Consider the following 25,930-nt stretch of genomic DNA (forward strand, 5'->3'; position numbering starts at 1 on the left):
TTTTTCAATGTGATCTTTTCAGTTTGTTTATAGAATGTGCGGTCTGTCTTTCGCAGAAAGTTATACAAGGCCACACAACCGAGTATTATTTTACGTCCGTTCTCCTCATCTATGCGCAAGGGTTGCGACAATATGGGAAATATGTTGGCTAGCATACGTAACGCGTTTTCGGTATGTCTGTTAACCATATTCATGATATTATTGTAATTAACTCGTGAGTCATTTGGCACATCAGCGGCTCCGCTCAGCAGATAGGGCTTCAGAGGCAGGCCACATTTGCTTGCAAAATAATAGGATTGATCAATACTGCCATCCTGTGCTTCATAACTAACTGGCAGTTTTACTTCATAAGTTTCAATCATCTGTCTAATTGTGGATTTTTCATAAATTTCATCGATAGCTCCCGCTTGAGTCTTTTCAATATCAGTATACAGGAAATTATTATTACTATCTACAATAGATGTGAAGATGAGTGGTTGTTTGTTAATAAAGTCAATTTGTTCCTCGGCACGTGATGAAGAATGGAATCTGATTTGTTGCATAGCCAGATGACCGGCACAATTTGGCATGCAGTGCTTGCGTTGAAACTCGTTAGCCACATTTTGCCATTGCTCATCAGTCTTTGGTAGTGAGACAAATAAGTCTTTGAGTAATTCGTATATATTGAGGCATATATTGGCTATCATTTTTAGTATCACAGGTTTCGAGGCACGGAAGCAATAGTTACGACATGAATGTACTTCACCTAAAAATAAACAAAAACATTAATATATAACTTAACAATATTTTTATCGGACTTCCAAAAAATAGGAGGAGCTTATCAGTTCGTAGGATTTTTTTTTCGATAATTGTTTGTTTATCGGAAAGGCGGAACCTCAAGGGTGTTCCCACAGTAATAATGGGTTACATCCGATCATTGGATCATGAAGAAATTAACGGAACTCCTGAATTTTTATATGAGAATTGAAGTCGGTTGTGTTTATTGCTTAAAAATTACTTGTGTTGTGTATTAAAGCAATCAATTCCCTACTGGGTCTCTAGTATGTATTTTTAGCCACTCTCCGAATACACTTCTCGTATAATAAAAGTTTGCCGTAGATAAGTAGGCAGAGAGTAAAATTGCGAAGACTCTGGCCGCGACTCTCACAAGGTTTATCTTCCACTGACGAGCGCTTCGCCTTCCAGAAGGAGCATCGCATTAGCGACAAGATTTGTCCGAGCGCAAAGTCGCACCGTCGCGGAGTATTGTTGTTGTGGTGTACTGTCGTTCATCCCAGCGTCAAAGCGAGATCCTTCTCATATCGCTCATCTGCGCTTATTCTCCGACGGAAGAGAAGGACGAGGTATACAAGGATCTCTTCTATGAGCGCTTGGAGCGCTCGTACGAGCGCTGCTCCCGCCACGATATCAAAATCGTGCTTGGCGACTTCAATGCCAGGGTGGGCAAGGAAGGGATCTTTGGAACCACCGTCGGAAAATTCAGTCTACACGGCGAAACGTCCGACAACGGACAGAGGCTGATCGACTTCGCCGGGGCCCAAAACATGCAAGTAGCAGTACTAGGTTCAAGAATAAAAAGATTCATCGAGCTACGTGGCTGTATCCGGATGAAAAAACGAGAAACCAAATCTATCATGCTGTGATAGACGCAAGGTATGCTTCCAGTGTTTTGGACGTACGGACACTCCGAGGCCCAAACATCGATCTGAAGAGGGAAGCGATACTAATTTGCCGCAATAAAAAGAGAGGACGAAATACGTGAGTGTGAAGAGCTTGAAATGCTGGCCTACAGGAAGAATGCCCAAACTTTTTACCAGAGAGTTAGTTGTAGCAGCAGTGCAAACACATGCCCTGCATGTGGGCAAGGTCCCCACGACACCCAGCACCTCTTCACGTGCACCTCCAACCCTACGACCCTGACACCAGAAGCGCTCTGGACCGCGCCTATCGACGCAGCCCGCTTTCTAGGCCTCAGGCTTACAGAGTCGGATGATGAAGACGGCGATACATGACATAATCTGGGGGGCTGAGCACTGCTGCTACAACAACAACAACAACAACAACCAGAGAGTTAGGCGACTTACAGAAGATTTCAAGACCAGGGCGTACTGAAGCCCACCGCAAATGTACTGACTGGGCCTTATCAGTGTGGCTTTAGGCCTGGAAAATCCACCATAGACCAGGTATACACAATACGCCAAACCTTGGAAAAGACCCGAGAGAAAAGGATCGGCAAGCACCACCTATTTGTCGACTTAAAAGCCGCTTTCGACAGTAATTAAAGGAGTTGCCTACCCGCCGCTGTGTCTGAATTTGGCATCCCCGCCAAACCGATACGGCTGTGTAAAATGACGTTGAGCAATACCACCAACTCCGTCAGAATTTGGAAAGACCTCTACGAGCCGTTCGCCACCAAACGGAGTCCCAGACAGGGCGACTCCCTTTAATGTGACTTCTTTAATCTGATGTCGGAGAAGATAATAAGAGCTGCAGAACTGAGGCGCTCAGTAACAATTTACTACAAGAGCGTGCAATTGATGGCTTATGCCGATGACATCGACATCATCGGTAACAAAAACCGCGAAGTCTGTTCTGCCTATTCCAAGTTGGATAAGGAAGCAAAGGAATGGGTCTGGTGGTAAACAAGACGAAGTATATCCTGTCATCAAACAAACAGTCAGCAGATTCGCGCCTTGGCATCCACGTCACTGCTGACAGTTATAATTGCCAGAAAGTACAGAATTTCGTTTACTAGGGAACCAGCATTAACACCGATAATAATGTCAGCATGGAAATCCAACGCAGAATCACTCTTTCCAACAAGTGCTACTTTGGACTGAGTAGGCAATCCAGGAGTAGTGATAGAACGATACGAGTACCGAGTACAGAATATCGATACTTTTCATAAGTACTGAGTAGTATCGAGAGCTCGATACTTTTTCACAAGTACCGAGTAAGTATCGCGAATACCAAAAGGTATCGACGTCTTAAAACCTTTTATAATTTTTTTTTTAATTGCATACAAATTTCGTTCTTTCAATCACATTGAAAAATGTTAAAAAATTACCCGATAAGCATTATGACGAACGTTCGAAAATTTTTTCTGGATATATGAAAGTCGTAAAAATGAGCTAATTTAATTCAAAGTTTTGAATTTACATATACACATGTGTGTATGTACTTACTCCCATTGTAAAACGTAATACATACTTTGTGAACTACTGGTAATCGGTACATTAGGCTCGGCTAAAAATTCTTAAAAACTTAAGGGCTGTTTCCAGCTCTCATACGAAAAATTCAGATAAAATGACGCACAAGATATGGAAAATAAAATTTCTTCTATCAGAATTTATAAAATAGGTTCGCAGCGCTCAAGAAAAAAATGCTTGTACATATATTTATTTCTTCAAGAAAACTTACAGCAAAAGCAAAGTAATAAAAAATATTTCTTGTGATTTTTCTTGGACTCCAAACATTAATTGGAAAACGAAACTTTTGCCTCTCCTTCGACAATGGATGGGGGGAAGATGGTGATCTTCGACTCGATAACTTGGCCATTCCGCAGTATAACGGAGTCTTCGTTATTCTATTTATTCCACCTTGATTAGTGGTATTCTGGAAGGTTTGCAAAGCGAATGCACGGTAAAATTTCGAGAATACCTCTATTGTAAATTCGAAATCCAGCCCATTCTCGAATCAAATTTTTTGAAATAGAGCTAATCTTTCCTTAGAGAATGAATCTTTCTTCCTCCGCTTCTACATTTGCATTTAATTTCAAAGTAAAGTGGTTTATAAATATACGCGTCAAACACTTGTATAATATTTGCCTTTAAAAACTTTATATACGTTTTTTTGATACAAACATGCAAATTACGCTTGCAGAAGTAAACTTATTCGAAGTTTATATGAAAACCCCTTTTTAGAACGCTTGTTAATCAGATTTCAACTATTAAAAGCAGCGTGTTTTCAATTTACAAATAGGAAGAGCACTTAGCTTCTCTTGGAATTTACAATTGGCAATTGCTGTACTCGGCCAAAATCGCTTAGGCGGTTACCATGATAAAAACATTAGGGATATTCTCTGAGTCTTGCAAAGCCCTTGCGCGGTGCACAGATTGCACGGATTGCACAGTAAAAACCGGTTTTCTTATGGGACAGCTTTGCAAACCGTGCACCGTGCAAGATCTTTGCAATACTCGGAGAATACCCCTAATATGTTTTTGTCATGGGCGGTTACAGCGCCAAATAAAAAGCTTGTCTTCGAGAGAGTGTTTAGCTTCCCAATTGACTTATCGTTGCCTGGGTAAACGATTGTCGTATGTTAACTTCGGAAGGTTGTGGGAAATCGCGATTGAAGTTTGGAATGCAATTTCTCAAAAATGCGAATATATATTTTCTCCAAAGTCTCTGAAAATGTTACTAGTTCACAAAATTCTTAAATTATTCAACTTTTGTGTATTGTTAATTAGTTTTGAGTTTATGAAGGATTTTCTTTAGTAAAATTTTGTCGTAAGCGTCATTTGCCCACAATTTAGCAGCCACTTTGTATGAAATTCGACAAAATGTGATCAAAATTTCTACCAAATTAATGACGATTTTTACTCAATATCTCGGAAACTAAGGGAGATATCCAAAAATGGAGAACGCTTTAAGATATTGATTAGTTTAATACGACTGCATCACCAACTAAAGTTTTACTAAATTATCGTAAAATTTGTAGTCATTATCCCGGAAATTAAAGGAGATAACTAAAAATAATAACTAACACCAATCGAAAGACCTTATTTCAAAATATATAACTGCATCTAGAACTAAATATCGTCAAAATGGCGCTTAAGACAATCTTTTACCCAGGCGACGTTATGTTAGCGGTCGCTCCTCTGCTTCGGAACTGCGCGTTTACCTGTGTTGGTTACATGTGTCTTCAAGAAGTTGTTTAAGAGGGTGCGAATAGTAACAATTATGCAAGTGAACTAGAGATCGATCACAAATGAAGCAGTGCTGTATTCATTGATTTGCACGGATGTTTTGAGTATCTGTAACTAAGGACATGCCTATCAAAAATTAAACTCGTTGTTATCAAAATAAATACGAAAACATTTTCTTCATGAACCTAGAGCCCAGGAATACACAAATATGTATATGAGTGACTTGAGAATCAAATATCAAAGTACAAATAAATTAATCCTCCGATTTTTTGGTCCTTGATAACTGCACACTAATATGTACATATAAGCATGCGCATTTCTTTTCTGGTCACATGCAAATCTAATAACCTATACGTTAATATGTATTAAAAAATAAAGTTTTAAAGTTTTGTAGGCTTAATAAAAATAAAAATTTTAATATGTGCACATACCCGTGGCCAAATACTTTAGCGTTATAGCAATTCTCTCCTCTGCACTAAATGATTTCTTCTTCCGATGCGGCTCATAGGAACTTATAACTGGTGATAGGTTATTCACCAAGTATCTGAACTGTCGCTCCGTTATGTCGAAAAAACAATTAAAGTGATATATCTCATTACTACGGAATTGTATTTCTTTGCGTAGATTTTCTTTGCTCAAAAACTCTGTTTGGTTCTTTTTCAACCACTCTTTTGTCCATTCCAAACGACGTTTACAATTCAATATTCCGGCCAAATCCGAGGCAGACATTTTAGGTAACTGACGCACAAGCGCTGCTGCAGTGGTGGGGCGGTTAGCTGGGACACAATTGCCACCACTTCCACCACCGTCATTCTTCCCATCTTCAGCACGACCTGCAACAACAGCAACATTGCCTCCACTATCAGCAATCGCAGAGGTAAGTGTCACCACACGACAAACGCCATTTCCATTGCCATTTGTAACACCTTCACGCTCACGTAGCACACCTATAGTTTTGACTTTTAATTTCTCCATATCGCAGATGTCTTGAGGCTCCTGCTAGATCGTTTTTATCTCAATTCGCTGGCGAACTTTTCACAGCACCCGAGTCCAAAAACGAAATCGATTTTCGCTATTTCAAATTCGGGCGAAACACGCCTTTCGAGTAAATACTGCGTAAGGAGTACACAAATTTTGTTTAATACTTTTTCTTATGTTCGATTAGGTGTGGTCAATCAGTTTCCACCGTTGAAATGCATTCAAGAAACATATTCTTATTCGATTTTTACCAACTTGATTTTTATGGAATGTCGAGCTAGCAAATAACGAGCAATACAAGGCGAGCAACAACAAAAGTACGCACCGAAAAATGGCAGCAGGCAGCACAAACGTACACACACCGTCGGCTGATCAGCGATACTTGCTGGCAGTGTTGTTGCTTCTATAGCCGATTGCGATGCGTATCCTATGCAGCGAAAAATTAAAAACTTCAAAATAAATGTGAACGAACTTTCATGGAAATCTGTTATCCAATTTCACGAACGTTACTGTAGTTTATTTTACTTTTCAATATGTTTGCATAAAAAAGTTAAAGTTCACTTATTATGCAAAGAACTTGCTTTTCGTACGATTATTCCACAAACTTCACCAGAATTCGTGCAGAAAACGATTCCAATCACACATTTCTTGTTTTCGTGAAACAGCTGTTGGATGCTCAGCTGGCACGGCATTCAGGGTTGTGTTTTGTTTAGAACTAAAAAGTGCTGCTAATTCATAAAAGAACCACAGTTGCCAAACACGAGAAAGAAAACTAAAATCAAAGAACATAAATCTTTAATTAGGGACCATCAAAAAACATATATGGTTCGAGGCAAAAATCTGACGCGGACAGAGACAAAAGGGAGACGAACTGCTCATCTCAGCATTTCAGATATGGCCTTAGCTGTCGCGGAACATTTTTAAACCCACGAGTTGTCGATTCCAAAGAACGTAAATGTACATTTACGTTCTTTGTCTCAACCTTTCAACGGTCAAAATCGTCGCGGCACATTTTCAAAGTAACGAGTTGTCGCTTCTTATACATTTACGTTCTTTGCTTTGTATAAATATTGTTACGATTATCCTCGAAACCTTGAGGGATTTCCCAAATATGCTCGGGCTCGTATCGCTGGATTGTTAAATAAATGCTAACGTTGACCAAATTGTAGTACAATTAACTTTATTGTACAACAAACAATTTACAATACTTGCTAATACAGTAAAAACACTTTACAATACTTGTTAAAGCAATAACAACGCTTTACTACTTGTTAACACAATTAAACTTATAGCTTGCTTATTCGCAACTCGATTCTCCGCTCAGTTTACTTGTAGCTTGCTGACTTGTAACTTCGTAACTAACTCACCTCGTGGTGGCGGCGCCCTTATATACCTGCGCTGGCACTTATGGCAACTCTAGAACATTCTGAAGTTTATCGCTCATTCTCTTTCTCTCGCTGTTCGCAGTGTTCATCCAACTTGACGTTTCTCTTTGTGGAACATTCTACGTCATTCCTCGAACATTCTGCCTATTTCTCGTTGTTCGCTTTGTGTTGCCGCAGTATTCGCCACAATATGTTGCATGTGCTTCACCCTGTTGATGTCTCAGAATTTTTTTTGTTATGTGGCATCTCTCACCAAGCAACAGCATAAAGTGCGCGAATTTGCGGAGGAAGTTTTTATTTGACGACAAGTCTCTTCAGTTTAGCAAAGATATTGGAAAGTTTCCGTGATTAGTTTATATGTTTGTCTGTATATATAAATATCGCGAAAACGTTCTATACAAAGATACAAATAATGAAAGTTCGAAATCTCAATTGAAACCTGAAGCCAGGAAGGCAAGGTCCAATATACCGGAAATACTGCTGTCATGTCCGGCAAAGAATCGCCTATCGGAAGCGTTTTTCATGTATGTACATATGTATGTAGTTGCATCAGAGCGTGGTGTTGTCTAGAAATTTTTATCGAGAAAGAGAGCAGCTCAGTAAACACCACACTGTAACGGTGCAAATGGACAAATCTGTACAGATGTACATATCGTGTGAACCCTGCTCAACTCTGTCGAGTGTAAAACAATTTGATGCCAAGATACTGCTATGCCTGCATTAAAATAAGGTAATGCAAAATTTGTAAAAAGTTGAAGCTCACTAGTTGGAATCACTTTGTAATTGAGATGGTTCGAATTTTCGAATCGTTCTATGTAGTTTCTGGTAATTTTGTTTAAAGCAGAAATAAAGGAGCTTAAGTGATGGTATTACGAATCGCTTAAAGATGAAGAACGTGTTTTGATAAACCACTTTTCACCACTCAATTTATTGTTTGCATTCTCAGTAGCAAGGGAATGTTTGAAGTTCTAATTTTAGAGCGTTCGATTCTTCAAAATATTTAGTTAAAATAAATGGAAGATTCTAATTTCTGAGGGTTCTTATTTGAAAGCATCTACTGTAGTACCGTTTAAAACTTAAATATTTGAAATTAAATTTAAGTTATAATCTGTTGGTAGGTACATTGATTATTTATTACGAAGTTGTAAATATTAGATCTTCTCGTATATTGCATAGAGTTCGATTTTCATTGGCTTTGTTTATGTACATATATACATACATATGTATGTTTGAGTGCTTCTAATAACGGTAACCAATCAGAGGGCACTGGCAAACCTCATAATAAGTCTGTTCCAGGTGCTTCACGACTTGCAGGTCTTTTACAGGAAGTCGTTCCCGGTCGCCACCTTCCATAAGGTTTATTAAAGGCGAAAACAGCTTTTCCTGTAAATCTTGCAAATCGTAAAGTACCTGGAACAGGACTAATGCAAATAAGATCGTAGTCACGACACTCGGGTCTACGTAAACGGAACGACCCAAACTCGTATCTGGTCAAGGACTGTCACTCCAGCATCATTCCCTAAAAACTCTTGGGGGAAGTTGGAAGTTGTTACGGATGGATGCTACGCTGCAGCAGAAAATGTCCGAAAGTCCAAAAATACATACCTAATTACATTTCGACGGCAAAACCAAACAACAATCAGTTTATTTTATATGATTAAGCTTTTATTTGGTTAATCGTAGGCATGTGTGTTGCATTACAAATACACATTTATGCTGTGTCCTCTCATGCACTGATAGGAAATGCATTTTGTTTTGTATTAATATTTACTTTGCAATAAGTTTTCGACTAATAATAAATGGTAATACATGCTTGCATTTTATTTTTGGTATGCTTGCTATTATTTCATTTGATGTATGTATGTGCTTTATTACATAAATATTTTCAATATTGTACTTAAGTTAAGTTTAATGTAAATATTAAATATAAATTATTAAAATGCTTAGGCTTTATTTGCTCCTTTGGATTAAAAAATGAAAAAGACAAAGTCACTTTAAAAGCATGTTATATATTTTTTTTTATTTTAAACATTTTTTTTTTATTTATTTAATATATTTTTTTTTTGCATATTTGTTAAGGCATCATACACGTTTTCAAACAAATATGTATGCATGTATCCCATTGAAGCTGCTTAAACTAAACTACTACATACGACTGACTAGTGTATTTAAATAATTTTCAAAAAATATTAAATTCTTTACAGCGACCGCTAAACTACTGCCTCGCAAAATTTCCACACTAACACAATAAATAATATCTTTAACCGCGTTTCACATTTGTTTTAATCAATGTATCAATGTAATGTAGAAAATTGTTGATGGTTCTTAAAAAAGTACAAGTACACACAATTAACTTAACGACATACAACATATTTAGTGCATAGGTTTTCTAAGAAGTTCGGATACATTTGAAAGGTTAAAGCCAATTAACGAAAGTCATTACATTTAATAGATAATAGACACTTAAAGGGTCACATTTACTTTTAAGCCAAAATATACAGGATAATTTGTTATCTACCCAAAACAAATTTTATTTAACAATAACTAGTTTGCATGGCAAACGCGTTGGTATTTGTGTGGATTCATATTTTTTATAATGCTTATAATTTTTATTTTTGGTTTTACTAAAAAAACGTGTTTTAAGTGAAGACTGGAGTTACATAGTTCATAGTTCACCGTGTATTTCATAAAGTTCGATGCGTCGATAATTTTTAAAATGCAATGTATCAGTTTACTAAGTATAGGGAATGTATTTGAAGTATGCAGTATGTAAATATGTATGTATATTTTTGTTAATCGAAATCTCCCAGCCTTTGCCGATGTTGGTTCACCATTAACGAAGCATGCATTTTCATTTATTTATTTAAATCTGTAAAAGAAAAAAAGATGGTTTGGTTTTATTTAAAACAAAAAATTCAGTTGAATTGCTGATGGATATATTTTATAAATTGTTCGTTTTTATTTACATATCGTTCATTTTCTAAAAACTGTCATAATTAAAAAAAAAATAAAAAATACCAAATGATACGGGATTACTCGGTATATTATGCTTCAGAAGACAATATGCTTTTTTTCTACATTTTGGGAGTAAATTGAAAACTTTAAACGCGTCTCCTGGAACATTTGTTTTTATTTTTGAGTAATGATAGTTTTTTAGTAAATGAGCTACATATGTATGTGTATGTTCTGAATCAAAGTCTTTAAAATTGTTTGCTTATTTAAACAATTTTTTTTTTTTTCAAAATTATATGTACACTGCCGGAGCAAAGTATTGGCACAGCAAATTTTTCACAATATATGCAACTAATTTCGTATAAAAATATAGTTCGTTCTACAACAAAAAACATAAAAATATAATTCCTAAACTTTGTGCAAAACTCGCGAAAATTCAGCAAATTTCAATTTTTTAATCAGATTTTATTATCAATCAATTTTATTATAGTAAAGTGCAAGTTTTAAGTAGCTAGGAATTACCGTTGATTTTTGGCAATTTTTTTCACGAAGTCTCTTCCATACAAAAAATTTTTCTCGAAAATACTTTATATGGAAAAAATGCAAAACACCTTCAACCAAAAAAAAAAAAATTCAAAAATCAACGCGATGTTTGACTAACTCTGAAATTGCTTTTTTTGCTAGAATTTAATGGGCTCCAAAACTGCATACTCAAAAAAAAATCTGATTAAAAAGTTGAAAATTTGCGAATTTTGCGCAAAATTTTGGAATTTATTTTTATGCTTTTTGTTGTTGAATGAACCATATTTTTATACAAAATTGGCGGAAAAATATTAGAATAAAAATTGTTGCATATATTGTGAAAAATTTGCTGTGCTAATACTTTGTTCCGGCAGTGTATGTATATACTAGGTGTTCTAAATCACCCGTCCAGCCCTTCTAAAATTGTGAGAAATATTTTTTATTCAAAACCTCAAAAATTTTACCTACTAAATCGTGAATGCTCTAATGGTGGCATTAGCGACTTCCGGTTGCGACCGGAAATGAGTTAAACTGACGGGAAGTCCATTTATTCAAATTAGATATACCTACATGTTTTTACTATATATTCAGATTCTAAAGATACATATGCATAGCTTTTGTCTGAATTTTTCTTCTCGTAAGTGCATTTTTCAACATCTAAATGATCTTCGAACTTTAACTCGTCCTAGACTTAAACTTCTTAAACGAGTGAAAATATTTTTATTGGACAACGAAAAAATATCAATTGCCAAGTCGGGGATGCTCTATCTTCCGGTTTCGATCGAAAGTGGGTTAAACTGACCGGAAGTCCATTTAGTTAAATGGGATATACATATTTTTATCACAGATTCGAATTCTACCCATATAAGTTCAAACCGTTTGCCGGAAACTTTTTTCCGGTTTGAACCGGAAGTGGATTAAACTGACCGGAAGTCCTTTTTTTATTACGCGTGTATGTTTTTACTACAGATTCTAATTCTAAAGATAAAAATACGTTTTTTTTGTATTAAACTTTTTTCTCGGAAGTGCCTTTCTAAACTTCTAAATGACCTTCGAACCTTAACTCGTCCTGGTCTCTCGCTGAAAAGTGTTGAAAAAGGCACTTCTGAGAAAAAAGATTCAAACAAAACTTGGGTATTTTTGGTCCATAGAATACAAATCTGTAGTAAAACATGTATATCTTATTTGAAAAAATGGATTTCCGGTTAGTTTGATCCACTTCCGGTCGAAACCAAAAAAAAAGTTTCCGACAAAAGATATGAACTTTTATGGGCAGAATTCGAATCTGTGGTAAAAATATGTATATCCCATTTAAACAAATGGACTTCTGGTCAGTTTAACCCACTTCCGGTCGAAACCAGAAGTCGGTAATACGACCAAAGGATACAGCATCCTCGACTTGGTAATTCATTTTTTTCGCTCATTGAAGAAGTCCAGAACGAGTTAAAGTTCGAAGGTCATTTAGAGGTTGAAAAAGGCAATTTCGAGAAAAAAACGTCAAGCAAAAGTTACGCGATCAAATTATGTATATCGACACCACGAAAACTTTTCCACAAAACCAAATGTAGTCGAGGCCAAAACGACTGAACAAATAGGACAAGCAAAGAAGGATTCTTGGCAGCAGATCTGTGCAGCTTTTTAGACCACAAATGTGGTGTCCGTGGCTCCAAAAGATACTAGCTTGGTCCAATGTGACTCTAGATAGTATTTTGAGCGAAGACGGATCTTGGAAGGTCTGAGGCGTCAACGTTAAGAAGTATACTAACCAGTTTCGATGTCTGGCCGGTATTTAGAGGGCAGACGGATCTTGAATGGACTCTAGCCGGGATGTGCCAAGCTTAGCTGACTCGGACGTCGCGGATAGGGTGAAGGTAGCTTAAGCCATCAATGCTTTGTATCCCTGCAAAACAGGGATGGGATGAACTGCCTTCTTGCTACACTCATGTGGCAGATTGCAACCTCATTTAACTTTTTTTTTAGCAAGTTGCTTAATTTGGAGGGAGGTGGGGGTATTCATGAGGGACTTTAAGCTAATAAATCCTGCATAATAATAATAATAATAATAAATTGGCGCTTACACATATATAGTGTTTGGCCGAGCTTCTCCTCCGATTTGTAGCGTGCGCCTTGATGTTGGCACATAAAATGGAGGAACCTACAGTTTTACGCCGACTCCGAACGGCGATTGTATTTTTATGAGGAGCTGTTTTTCATGGCAGAGGGGCGACCGTTGTTAAGATAAAACCTTTTGACCAGGGCTTGAACCAGGCCCTATGGTTTGGAAGCGCGCACTGCTTACCACTACACCACAGCGGCCGCGGTTCCTGCATATCTTATTCAAAAGACGTTGAAACGCCTATATGACCTACCAGTGGGTAAGGGAATGTACTGACGTCCACACGCAAAGCGCAACAAGCATACCCTAGGGTAGATCTGTGGAAAGCGCACTGCACGAGGTTGTTAATACCAGCATTGCCAAGTTTTGAATTTGAAAAAGTACTAAAACCCAAGAAAAAATCGCGTTTTACTCGAAAAAAGCACCAAACTTTTATTGGAGTGTTTAATGGACTTTGTATGCACGAACAATTGTATCGTAGGGATGCCGATTCAAATTAATAAAAATCAATGTTATGTCGAATGTACTCTGTTTTATAAAAATTTAAATATTTTCGTACAAGCGACGTTAAGATTCTTGTTCTTATTTTCTAATTAGCCACTGTGTCCAACATTGCCGTTTCGCTTAGATGTAAGCAAAATTTATTAACTTTTCCTAACTGTTTAAATGTTGAAATTTTCTTCGCTTTGCTTAATTTTTCTACAATTCTTATCAAACGAAAGCAAAAACCAGATATGAAGTTCCATGAACTATAAGGTAGTTTAAATCTACATTGCAATCTCTTATGATCTTGTGAACTAAAGGAACATAAAGAACTTTTCTTTCCGACCGCTTAACACCTGAAACATAACGAAATTTGATTTTCCTTTTTATTGTGTCTTATTTGAGCGTTTGGGAAACTAAGGGAAAGGAACAAGAGCTCGTTCATGGTGGCATCACAATGGGTCAAAATGGCTTAAGTGTGTCTCTCTTTGCCGTTCCGTACGGAGTGACAACCACCGTAACCTAACCTAACCTAACCTATTTGAGCGTATTATCCACTGGCGCATAGTGGGTTTTTTACAAAAGGTTCGTAGGGTTCCTGGTCCCAGCAATGAGGAATTACCGAATGTAATTTTGGAATGATTGAAAGTGCTGCCATCTAAATACATGTCTCTTCTTGCGCAACAAGAATACCCGATTTTTTTGTATATGTTATTTCGAACTGCCTCAAGGACCATGAAGTTTTCCATGTATTTTATATGGGGAAAACACTTTTTCGTAGAAATGGTATTCTTTTTTCCATTTAGAAAAATCCTAGGTGGTGAGAGCTTAACATTTCAAACTTCCACCCCGGCATTAATTTTTGAACGACCTTAATGTACAAACATACATCTCCATTATATAGTTAAACCTGATCAAACCAAAAAAAGGTCCCTTTCTTATTTATTTACAGTTTCTACGCGTAGTTGAGCTCTACTGCATATATTTTCTTTTTTATTTTTTCTTTTTTTTTTCATTAAGAAGACAACGAATTGTATTAAAAATTCATAACGATGAAAACTTGCAAGAGAAACTCAAACCTGCCTCTTTTTTTGCAATCGCTTTCTCGTAACTATTTAGATAAGTATGCAGTAAAGATACGCAATGAAACAATGAAGTTTGGTGCTTACCTAACCACTGATGTATGTATAAAAAGCTTGTAATCCCTTAAGAATGTATTTTATTTATGCGTGAAGTTTAATGCTAGTTTTTTCTCTTCTCTCTCACTTTCTCTCTTTCTCTCTCTCACATCTCTGTCGAGCATCGTTTAATGTTGATCATCGTAATCTGATCTTTGCTGTACTTGTCGACGTTTCAGCGCTTCAGCATCTTCGAGCAGCACTTCTTCTAAGACATTCTTATCTTCCACAACCGTTGATTCTTCATGAGACCAAAAGCTACTAGATGTTAAGCTGGAGTGCGCTCCAGGATAGGAGTCCTCCATGAGTGTACTCGATGCACAACTTGTTACGCTGCCAGACATTTGTGAATTGCCGGCGCTGGTCTGATAGGTGGCAGTTGTGCCCGCCGAACTGGTATTGGTTTGTTCAATGCAAAGTGAGTCGGTCGATACATCCTTGGGTAGTTGCTCGCTGGGGAATTCTAGCGTTATATTGCCACTGGTGCTTGTTGTTGTGGTTACGGTCTGCGTAACGATATGCTCATGACCCTCTGCATCTGTGGTAGTCGTAGTGGTTGTTGTAGTTGTTGTCAGACCTTCGCCTAGTGTAGTTTCTCCAGCTATTGGAAATCTTGCCAATAAATCAAACTGCTCATTTTCCATGGAATCGATACTTTCTTCGCGTGTTGGTTGTTTACGATCAGTTTCCAGTGAGTCTATATCCGAACGTGTGGTGGCGTCTTTTGAAATTTCAAAACTACCAATACTGCTCGAGCGCATATCGAGACTTTTGTTAATTTCCAAACTGTCTACGCTTCCCTTTTCCGAATCCTGCTTATCGAGCTTTATTTTCGCCTCCAACGGTTCAGTTGACACCTCCGTAATTTTAACCAGTGAATCTCTGCCTTCACATTCTTCGAGCTTTTGCTTGAGCAGCGCTTCAATGTTTTGCTGCTGTGCCGGCAGCATTTCAGTGCGTGTTACAGTGCGTGTCACTTTGCTTACAACAACAGCGCTTGCACCATTTTCCCGATCGCTGTCATTCGATTTGTTCGAGTCATCGGAGCGCGAGAGTAGTGCGGCTTCTTCTTTTGCCTTAATTTCAATCAAATGCGCTTCTATGCAGGCATTCTCCAAGCCTTCGAATTCTTTGAGACTTGAGATGGATATATCATCGCCTTGTGCTGTGCCACTGCCACTGTGGCGCACCATATAGCGCCGCGTGAAACTACCATTGCTGGAGTCCGTTGAACCCTGATGCGTTTTGTTGCGGTTCTCCAATGAAATAGCCTGCTCGAGCGACTCGAATTCTTGCAAACTACTCATCGAAACATCATCGTGTTCACCGCGTGCATAGTATCGCCGTGCAGCCATGACGTCGTACTCCGGTGTGCTGGAAAAGGAGTCTTTGAAACTGCTAATGCGGCTACTACCCACTTCGAATTCGCCATCCTCTTCTTTGATGTCTTCCAACACGCCACCAGTGATATCGTAGGGATAGCGCAATTGCGTGTCTGTGAGTTGCATTTCTACCCAGCGTTTATTTGAAGTAGCCATGTCGCCGGAGTCACTCTCCTCCTGTGGATCGCTGCTACTACCCGCAGTCGGCGGACTTTCCTCGAACTCGAAATTAAGATCATCACGGAATATTTGTGAGCCTAATTTGGGATCGGCTGGTGCTGATTTTATGATAATTTTCTCAACGTCCTCATCATGCTTGGATTCGTATTTTGTGGGCTGAATTTGAATGCTTTTCGCACCTAAATCCACTTCGTTGGCTTCTTTAGCTACCTCTTCGATAATCACAAAATCATCGGAAATATCAGGTTGGTCAACCATTTCAAATGAATCTGGCGAGTCTGGTGCCTTATCATCATCATAATCACTATCGCCAACTTGTGGACGTTGCAAATCCGCCAACTTCTGCTTATATTGCTCCTGTACTAGTTTTTGAAATGTTTCCTCACTTTTTTCCGCACGTTTCTGCTCATGCAGCGGTACATCGGCGGCCTTGTGTAGCTCTTCTTGAGTTTTTACTTTATATAAGGACTTCTCTTCGAAACCGTCAGCGGTTTCCTCGAGGCTTGGCGATTTTTGAAAGTCCTCAGTTACTGTTATGTCTGGTATTACTGAATAGTCTTGCATATTTTGCGATGGTCGGCGCTCTTCCTCAATGGCTTCGGCTTCCATCTCTTCAGTGGCGCTGTCCTCTACTATCACTTCGGCGACAAGTTGTGACGGTGTGAAAGGACGCTTTTCGAGTTCGAAGCTATGATCCATTTCGGCAGCTGCCTGTTTCTTCTTTTTGTTGTTTTTGCGTTCGCTTGGCGACCGAAACTGTCTGGTATATTCGGATTCGTATGGATCTGTGTCGGACTCACTTTCGGATTCCTTATTTTCGCCCAAAACTGGCAGCTCTTTATCAGTTATAGACTTTAAAACATCACCAGTGATTGCGGTGCTTTCACTACGCCTGTGCCCACGCTTGCGTGCCTCGCCGGGTGGAGTTGTGGCTGCTGAATCTGGTGGGGAATGTTCCTTGCTTTCCATTTCCATGCTAAATGTTTCCTCATGCTCGTAAAAGGAGGATGGCTGTTCATCGTGTGGGAAGCCGAAAGCCTCAATGCCAGTGAGGGAAGAAGAACCGGCCGAGCCAATCATATCCTCGAAGTTCTCTACCACAGTCTCTATATTCGATGTACTCGACATGCTGACCGAAAGTATGCTACCTTCATCTAAACTTGATGCTAGCTTGGAATCGTCAATGGAACGTCTGATATCGCCATGATAAAGTAAAATATCTTCGGGCCGTTCAGGCTCTCTTACATCGTCTAGTTTTCCTTCATCTACGGGATAAGCCAAACCCCATGTTCTCTCAACTTCCTTAGGTTTAGGAAACTCTTCGACAGTAATTGTTTCGAATTGCTGCTCCTCGGTTTTAGTCTCCTCTGGCTTGGGCTTAAATATCATTTCTTGTGAACGTTTCATCAATGACCTTTGCATTTGCTGTTCGCTTTTGGCGTAGTTTTGTATTTCTAGGCTGTCATCGCTGTCCTCATCATCAGCGCGCAAATCGCGAATATGTGCCAATTCCTCAGCTTCTAAGGCATCTGGTTCTGTGGAGGATGCCACCAAAGTTTCCGATAATTCCGATACATCAATACTACCCAAATTCGCGGATGTCTCCGATTGCGAATCTAAACTTTTCATGCTTTCGTGTGAGCTTATGGTCTTGCCACTGCTGCTTTGGAGTGTGCTAACGGCGCTAACATATTCAGTAGTTTCGCGCGTTACTGAAGACATGTCCAATGCAGTTTGATATTCCGAGGAATTCCCCTGCGTCAATAAGTTGTCTACATCTGACGACAGTGGACGGCTGTCGTTCTTATCCAAACTCTTATAATAGCTTTCACTTGAACTGGACTGATCAATTTCCGGTACAGACCATCTATTTGTGGAATCAGTTGAGCTGCTTTCTGACTTAATGCGATGTGTTACCTGCTCGAATGGTTTCATTGTTTGTTCGGAACTTATTTCCGAAAAAACCGTTGCGCTGCCGACAGTTGTATCTTCAATTGGTGATTTGCTCACTGGTCCTCCCTCTACAGTTACTACGCTAGCCTTGGTCATTTTTTCCTGAAAGTAGTCCTCCATTGAACTGAAGTCTTCAACAGTTTCTGTTGATACAAAACCAAGGGAGGCATGTTCTTCCTTGGCTGCATAGTCTTCCATCGAACTGTAATCGTCTGCAGTGCCGGTTGATATGAAGCCCAACGAGCCATGCTCATCTTTACCCTCTTGCTTGACCTCTTCGAAAATCTCACGCGCATAGTGTGCCATAACAGCTTCCTTATTCAAAGTTTCCTTTGTTGTTCCGTCAAAGAGTAACTCAGTTGTTTCTTTTGCTGACTCGTAAGCTGAGAGTGCAGTTGTATCTTTCAAAGTATCTGGTATACCTATAAACGAAGAAATATCTGCCATTTCCGCGAATTCACGCTCCTGCGGTTGAGCCGCCTTTGGCGTGGGATCTGCTTCTGGCATAGATTTTTCCTTTTTCTCCGCGCTGCTGAATGCCTGAGATATTGAACGAAACTCGAATTCTGATGGCGATTCTTTAATTGATTTTCCATCCTTAACTATGAATTTCAGTTCGTTCTTTGCAGCGTTCAACGACTCTTGTGCTTCTTCCAATGTTCTGGCAACCATTTCTTCATCAATCAAAGCTTTCGGCAACTCACTCAACTGTTGTGGTGAGTGCACCACCTTAGGTTTACCATCCACAGGAATTTCTTTCTCCGCTGTCTCCCATTCGCTCTTTTCTAGTTGCAAATCGAATTTCTCTGATTTCGGGGTTAACGAATCATCAAAAAATGCCTCTGGTTTCTTTAAAATGTTTTCAAATTCTTCCGCGAAAGGCTGTGAAATTTCTGCAGTTACCATAAAAGTAGTAGACACTTTGTCTTCATCAGTTGGCTTTTCCTTAAGCGGTTCTTGTTCCAAGAGATCATTTCTGGTTTCGGAACCTTGTCGCACTATTTTGCTGTCAGCTTCGCCTGTTTCGCGCTTCATTGTCACATATTCCTTAAATATATCGTTACTTTCATCCGAATCGACGGAAACCTCCTTCATTAACGCTATATCCTTGGCCTCGATAGTAGCCTCAGCGACATTTTCTGCAGCTGCTGTTGTGTCCTCAGACGCATCTAAATCACCATCTGGTTTTGTAGGCGTGGTTTTGACAATAATATTTCGGCTCGATTCGCCAATATAGAAACTAGTTTTCCCACGACCATCGACAAGTTCGGATTTTTCTGTGTCGGCATCGTCTACTGAAATCTCACTTGTGGGTTCTAGTGACTCGGTGTGATCTTCAGAAGCTGTTGTAGTCGTTGTGATAGTTGTAGTCGTAGGATAATCGCGTGCATGTGATGACTTGATAGAAATTTCCGTAGACGGTTCATCGGTTTTAGATAGATCTTCTGTCATATCCAAACTACGTAAACTGATGCTATCCGAATGTTCGCTCGCCAAAGCAGCTAAGTTTTTGAAAGAGTCCGTTGGCTTCATTTGCAAGCGTGGCTTTGGTACCGGTGCAGTTGATGATAAATCTGACAAGATTTCAGCGGAGTCTGTCTGAAGGCTGGTTGCATCATCACTCTTGAGGCACTGTGCAATATCGCCGGCAACAATATCTCTAACTGGTGAAGCTGGTTTAGCGCCAGCGCCACGAGGTCTGGGTGTTGGGGCATCTGCATCGGAACTAGTTGGGGCAGTTGTTGTTGTAGCGCCAGTGGGTACTGGGGTGGTTTCAGATGATTTAGCGAACTCAAAGCCTGTCTCTACAAAAATTAAAACAAGTGTAAAAGTAAAGACATTTTTTAAAGTATCAAAGAAGAATAAACTAAATTTTAACTGAAAAAATAAGAGGATAGAAACTAAAGAGATAGACGAGTGGTTATTTTTTAGGTATATATGTCAGGTAAAGAATATAGGCATATAATATTGTTTTTGTAAATTAGTTTGCTACTTTCTTTGCAAATAAAAGACTAAAATCAAGTAAGTATATTCGGCATGCAAATTTGAGCCATTATCATTGAAATTAAAATTGAAAAAAGCATTTCTATGAAAAGAAAACGCAATTGTTAACCATTATGCAATTAGAGCTCAACTTTAACAAAACCTATGTATGTACAAATATGTTGCTAAATATACATATTTTGGAAATATGTACGTAAGTATCTTTCAAAAAAAAAAAATATATATATATATAAGTATATCAATTGTCAAAATCATACTTTAAGACATACAAATTTATGCGGTATGCTTGCAACTCCATAATGTCCTTGCATTGCAAAAATCTTGCATTTCACTTGCAAACTAAGCCTTTTTGAATATATGTATATATGTTAATTTTTGTTCATACATTTCATAATTATTTTTTGTAAATAAGTTTATTTATTAATACCTGTTGCAATATCTTGTATATCATTATCGGGTGTATTTTGACCGATATCGCCCAAAGTGTTTGTTGTCGGCGACACACTATCATCCCAACTCATTTTCGAAAATTCACTTTGTAAATTACTTAACTCATCATCGTGCACCATTGCGTCGAAATTAGCATCGAATGCTGACGCTTGTTCGTCAATGTCGCCAGCATGCGTTGTGAGCTTTTCGAATTTGTGATCAATTCGCCGCGATTTTGTAACAGTGGGATCCTCTGTAATATTTTTAGAATCACTAGTACCTATGTACATACATATTTACATGCATATGCAAATGTAAGCACAAGTAGTTTTAGTCGGACAGATTATACTATAACTTCCAAATATTCAGTAGGTACTGGGGTTATAAGTTAGTTTCTACGGCTTGGTCGATGATCGAAGCAGAAAATTTGTAACTGCTTCTTGTGTGTAAAAATGAAAATTTCTGGCCTATTTCAGGGCTATTTCGGGTCCATTTCGGGACTAGCTCGCGAGTAGTTCAGTGCCATTTTTTACCTATGCAGGATTATTTCAAGACCTTTTCGGGAATGTTTAGGAGCATTAATTTCGGGACTAGTTATGGACTATTCAAGAACATCTTGGATCTAGTTCGGAACTATTTTGGTTCAGGACCATTTCCGGACTAGCTCAGGGACCATTTTGGGGCTAGTAATCATTTTGGCAATAATAAGACATTATTTTTGCACCGTTGAAATACTTGTTCGAGATCATTTCAGAACAATTTCATGACTTTTTAGACCGTCTTGGGGCCAATGCAGAACTATTTCAGAATAATTTCGGAATTAGTTAGGGGCCATTCCGGGACCTGTTAAGGACGACTTCAGAACCATTTCGAAGCTATTGTAGAACTACTTCGGGACTACTACTTCTTCTTAAAAGTTGGTCGTTTAATTTTGTATGAATCTCTGAAGACAAGAGTTATGCTTGAAGCCAAAATGATTAATTTAGAGCTAAAACGTGTAAATTTTAACCAACTGTAAAAAAATGTACTGAGTTGGGACTTGACTACTACGCATAAATACAGGGCCCTAAACACACCTTAAAAGTATTCCATAGTGTATTTTACTTGAAATTTCACGTTAAATTGATTTGATTGATTTTAAATAGAAGGAGTAGCAAAGAGCCGAAGGCGTCCGGGGCACGTCTTATTCACGAAGTGGTCGAAGAAAACTAAGATATATAGAGTTAGGTCGATGATAAACCATTTCCATGGACTTTTTCCATATTTCGAATGGTTAAAATACCATTACACTTAAGCAGCCAAAGCATAGGATACGCAAATCAAATGTACGACAGTGCCACGTGAAAAACCCAGTCAGAGTTCGAAGGTTTTATCTCTCCAAAATAATAAATGTGGTTTGAGCCGAGACCAAGTAGCTGTGCTAATTGTCGCGTCAGTCCACCCGTTCTTCATCCTGGGCACATACAGGTCTTCGCTTGATTCCTGCATTGTGAATATAATTCCACCTATAAGAAAAATGTTCCCCGATGCCTCTTTTAACCCTTCCAGGACCAAGGGAAACAGCTTCCCAAAGAGCTTATTCACTCATAAGAAAACTGTGAGAATAATTTTAAAGTTTTCTGTTTTTTCATCATAAATTTTAGGAAGAAATATATGTATATAAAAACGAATTTTTGATAAAAATATTTTTTTCTTTTTTTTAAATAGGAAAAGGAAATAACCTCATCTATAGAAAGAAATATTTTTAGGGAAAAATGAATTTTCTACAAAGAAAAACTTTAACCAAAAGCAGAAAAAATTATGCATCCAAACCAGGTACCGAGAAAACGTTTCGGTTTTAAATAGTTAAGTGCTGCACGAGAATGAAATTTAATGTCAAGAACGTTCCCACAAAGGAACCGAACGGGAATAGAACTATTAAGGGGGGGGGAGGCTCCTTAAAGAGCGTAAGGGCGTTTTTAGAAGGATAAAATATGAACAAAATTCTGGGGAACGTTTTGATGGAGAACAAAATCAAAACAAAAGGTTTGAGAATTTAACGTTAAGAATTATAGGGGTGTCTACGTGTTAATATGAAAAATCATTTCAGTGGGAACCACGATTTTGAATTCTAAGCCAAAGGAAAGTTGGATTATTTCAACTTCCACATCGTTTATCACTAGGGTGAACTGTGAATTTCATTCGTTAACTTAATTTGCAGAATTCTCTTTCAGTTATTTTTTGATTAATTTTAATATTCAAACATTTCAAACTAGATGTAGCGCTATGAGCAAAATTTTGTTAGTGCCTCCACTCTTCGCGAATGGTTCAGAGAAAACTTTTTCTTGTTTCGTTCTGTGTCAGAACGTTTCTGAGACTTTAGTTCCCATATTGTTCGTCGAGAGAAAGTTCCTTAAACTTTTCGTTCCACTTTGTCTTTTTCCAGAATGTTTGTTTTCTTAAAAATATTTCCGAAAGTATTGTTCGCATTTTATTCGCTTTGTTCTTATATAATTCCCGTTGAGAACGTTGTCGAAAGTTTTTTCTCACTTTCGTTCTTGGAAAAACACTCCCGCAGGTTTTGTTCTCATTTCGGTTTGGATTTGTAAGCGTTCTTGGGAAAAGGCTAGCAGAATGGCATTTAGTTTTGATCATAAATTTTGTTCTCCATTCTTGATTCAAACAGAAATAACTCTTTTATGTTTTTGTTAATTTATGGCCTTATAACAATTATATTCAACAATTTTTATTGAGCTTGAGGCCGTTTTTAATGAAAAACTATTGTGGAAAAGCTTGCTTGTGGTTGCTTTTCCACAATAGTTTTTCAATAAAAACCGCTTCAAGCTCAATACAAATTGTTGAATAAATCTTTTATAGTAAACATTTTTAGGAAATTGAATTGCAAAAATAATTTCATTACCGACTTCAAAAACTGTTATCATTTCGTCGTGTATATTTTTAATTGTAGACTTACGTTGTTGAAGGCATTAATATCAAGGTAGACCAATGAACCCGTGAGTATTTCGGAGGTTGATTTGATATTATGTGCGGAGTGACTAAAACACCACACCATCGGTAGCTGTCATAGTTCTGTTTGATTTATAAAACTGTTGTATTCTATTCTATCAGAAGTGTTTGCTTGTAAAATTTCTGCACTATTTACTCAGAGCGTAGCTAAATTTGTGTTGACTGATGTTAGGCAAAAGTGCAGCCGATTTTGTCTTGATCGATTCGACAAAAATGTCATCAAACCCAACGGCTGGACAATACCGAACAATTTAACTTTCATCTTTGCTTATTACTTAATAGTAAAGGGTTCTAAAGTCCAAATCTCATAATACGTTTTCGTAGTCGTAGAATTTTAAACATCAGATTTCAAAAGGTTATTTTCATACCTAAATAATGACTATATGCAGGTAATAGTAAAACATTTAATATGCAGGTCGAGTTACCACATATAGTTAGCCATATCTGAAACGAAATAATAAATGAAAAGAGGACTACTTATGCACGACAATAAGTCATCCACCAGAAAAATTCTTATCAAAGCCCGGAGAAGTTTTGCAAGTGCTGCAGTGCTGCTGCTGAAGTTTAGTGGAGCTTCACGAAAGCATTGATTCGTCTCTCTACTATCCGTAACAAATGCGATTGACCCAGATTTTTCAAAAAAAAAAAAGACTTCCAGAAATTAAGAAACCGGAATGGTGGGTCTTCCATCACGGCACAGCTAGAAAAATTGAGAGTGCTTGGTTAAGAAATTTCGATAAATACCTCCTCGCCCAGCCTGATTACCATTTGTTGCGATATAGACAGCACATGCGAAAGAAGTGCACATAATCTTCGTCCTGTTCTTACAATTCAATAGTTAATGCATACTATTTTTATATCCATGGTGGCAATTTAAAATTTCCAGTCCTAAAAGCTTCCAGAAATTTTTGTTGAATTTTGGAATAACCAAAATGTATGTACGGCTTTTGAATTACCATATTCGGTATGTCCAATCTTTTAATGGCCAGCAAATTAATCCCAGTTTATAAATGGCAATTTTTTTTTTTAAGTTTTAAAAAGACCAGAAGTTCATGCCGAGCTTTAAAATAACCAAACAATATGCCCAATTATTAAATAACAAAAAATATGTCCCGTTACGAAATGACCAAAAAAGTATTCTCTTTTTTAAAGCGATTAAGAATTTTTATGACCAGGTTTTAAATGACCAAAAATGTATGCCGAATTTATTTATACATTACCATTCTATTTTTAAATTACCTAAAACTTATGTGCAGTTTCTTAATGACAAAACACTTGTTCTCATTTAGTTAGTTAAGAAAAATTTATGTTAGAATGGTAAATAATTTATGTTCAACTTCTAAATTACCAAAAAATTATTTCTGGATTTTAAATGACCAAACACTTATGTCCAGTTTCTAAATGAAAAACTTATTCTCATTTTTAATGATCAAAAATTCTGTCTAAATTTAAATTGACCATGGGTTTATACCAAAAAATTGTGTCCGGTTTTTTTATTAACAAAAATTATGTCCAGATACTAGAAGAGAAGAAACTTACTCTCATTTTAAATGATAAAAAATTTATGTCTAAGTATAAATTGGCCAAAATTTGGTGTCCAATTTCTACATTACCAAAAAGTTATGTCCGGTTGAGGCCTTAAATGACTAAAAACTTATGCTTGTTTAATGCTCAAAATGTATGTTTTATGTATAATTTTTAAATTCAAAGTTAAATTACCACAAAATTATGTCTGATTTTTAATACCCAAACATATTTTCCATTTATGGCGATGGACATATGGTACCGTTTTGGAATAACCAAAAATTTAAGTAATTTAAATTTCTATAAAATATGTGTTCAGTTTTTTTCTTAAATGAATTTCTTTAGAAAATTCCGAAATTTGATTGCTCTCCACCATGTGTCACAGGAGTAATCGAGTCCCAATCGCCAACAAGATGTAAGCGACATTTAAAAAAAAATTAATTTTTGATACAGAAATGCATCTAGATGCTGTAGGAACATTTCTGCAACAAAAAGAAAATTAAAAAAAAAATGTCGGTTAGGTCTTTTGGGCCGTTATGGCGCGATAAGGCAAACGAGTAATGCTTATCAATAGAAAATATTTAACAGAAACACTTATTTCACAAAACTAAACCGTAAAAACGACCTTATAACCCCACAGTAGTAACAAAATACATATGTAATATCATATGAGAATATACAAACGTATGTTTTTAGTATGTACGAGTATGTGCATATGTCCAAAAAAGAGTTTAAAAAGACCAAAATTGAAACAACCTAGTAAGTATTGCGCAACTGCACGCTAATTCGCAGGTTTCTCAAAAGTTGGCCAAATTTGACAATGCCCCATCCTAACACATAGTCATATGTAAGTATTTATCAAAAACAAAATTGTTTCATGTATTTGTGTTTACATGTTGCGCCACTTCAA

The 25,930-nt window shown here is 37.5% G+C and overlaps 2 protein-coding genes across 3 annotated transcripts in view; both read right to left on the reverse strand.

The window, feature by feature from the left end:
- Positions 1 to 5: 5 nt before the first annotated feature.
- Positions 6 to 6,561, reverse strand: LOC118746491 (the record flags this gene model as incomplete). The annotated part of the gene is made up of 2 exons (XM_036480338.1): positions 5,360 to 6,561; positions 6 to 745 (listed from the first exon to the last, which is right to left on the reverse strand). Coding segments are annotated over exons 1-2 (1,284 nt in total), but the record flags the coding sequence as incomplete, so codon positions are not given.
- A 2,373-nt stretch (positions 6,562 to 8,934) lies between these two features.
- The window catches only part of LOC118745981 (platelet binding protein GspB-like), a gene marked incomplete at its 5' end in the record, with an annotated part of 30,902 nt that continues 13,906 nt past the window's right edge, over positions 8,935 to 25,930 (reverse strand). Inside the window, 3 exon segments of one of the 2 annotated variants that reach the window (XM_036479687.1) lie at positions 8,935 to 10,160; positions 14,534 to 19,862; positions 20,489 to 20,743. In XM_036479687.1, the coding sequence (XP_036335580.1) occupies positions 14,671 to 19,862; positions 20,489 to 20,743 (5,447 nt within the window). 2 annotated transcript variants of the gene reach the window in all.

The sequence above is a fragment of the Rhagoletis pomonella genome, unplaced genomic scaffold (genome assembly GCF_013731165.1).
Source record: "Rhagoletis pomonella isolate Grant_MI unplaced genomic scaffold, Rhpom_1.0 Rhpom_scaffold_00010, whole genome shotgun sequence".
In the NCBI taxonomy this organism is placed as follows: Eukaryota; Metazoa; Arthropoda; class Insecta; order Diptera; family Tephritidae; genus Rhagoletis; species Rhagoletis pomonella.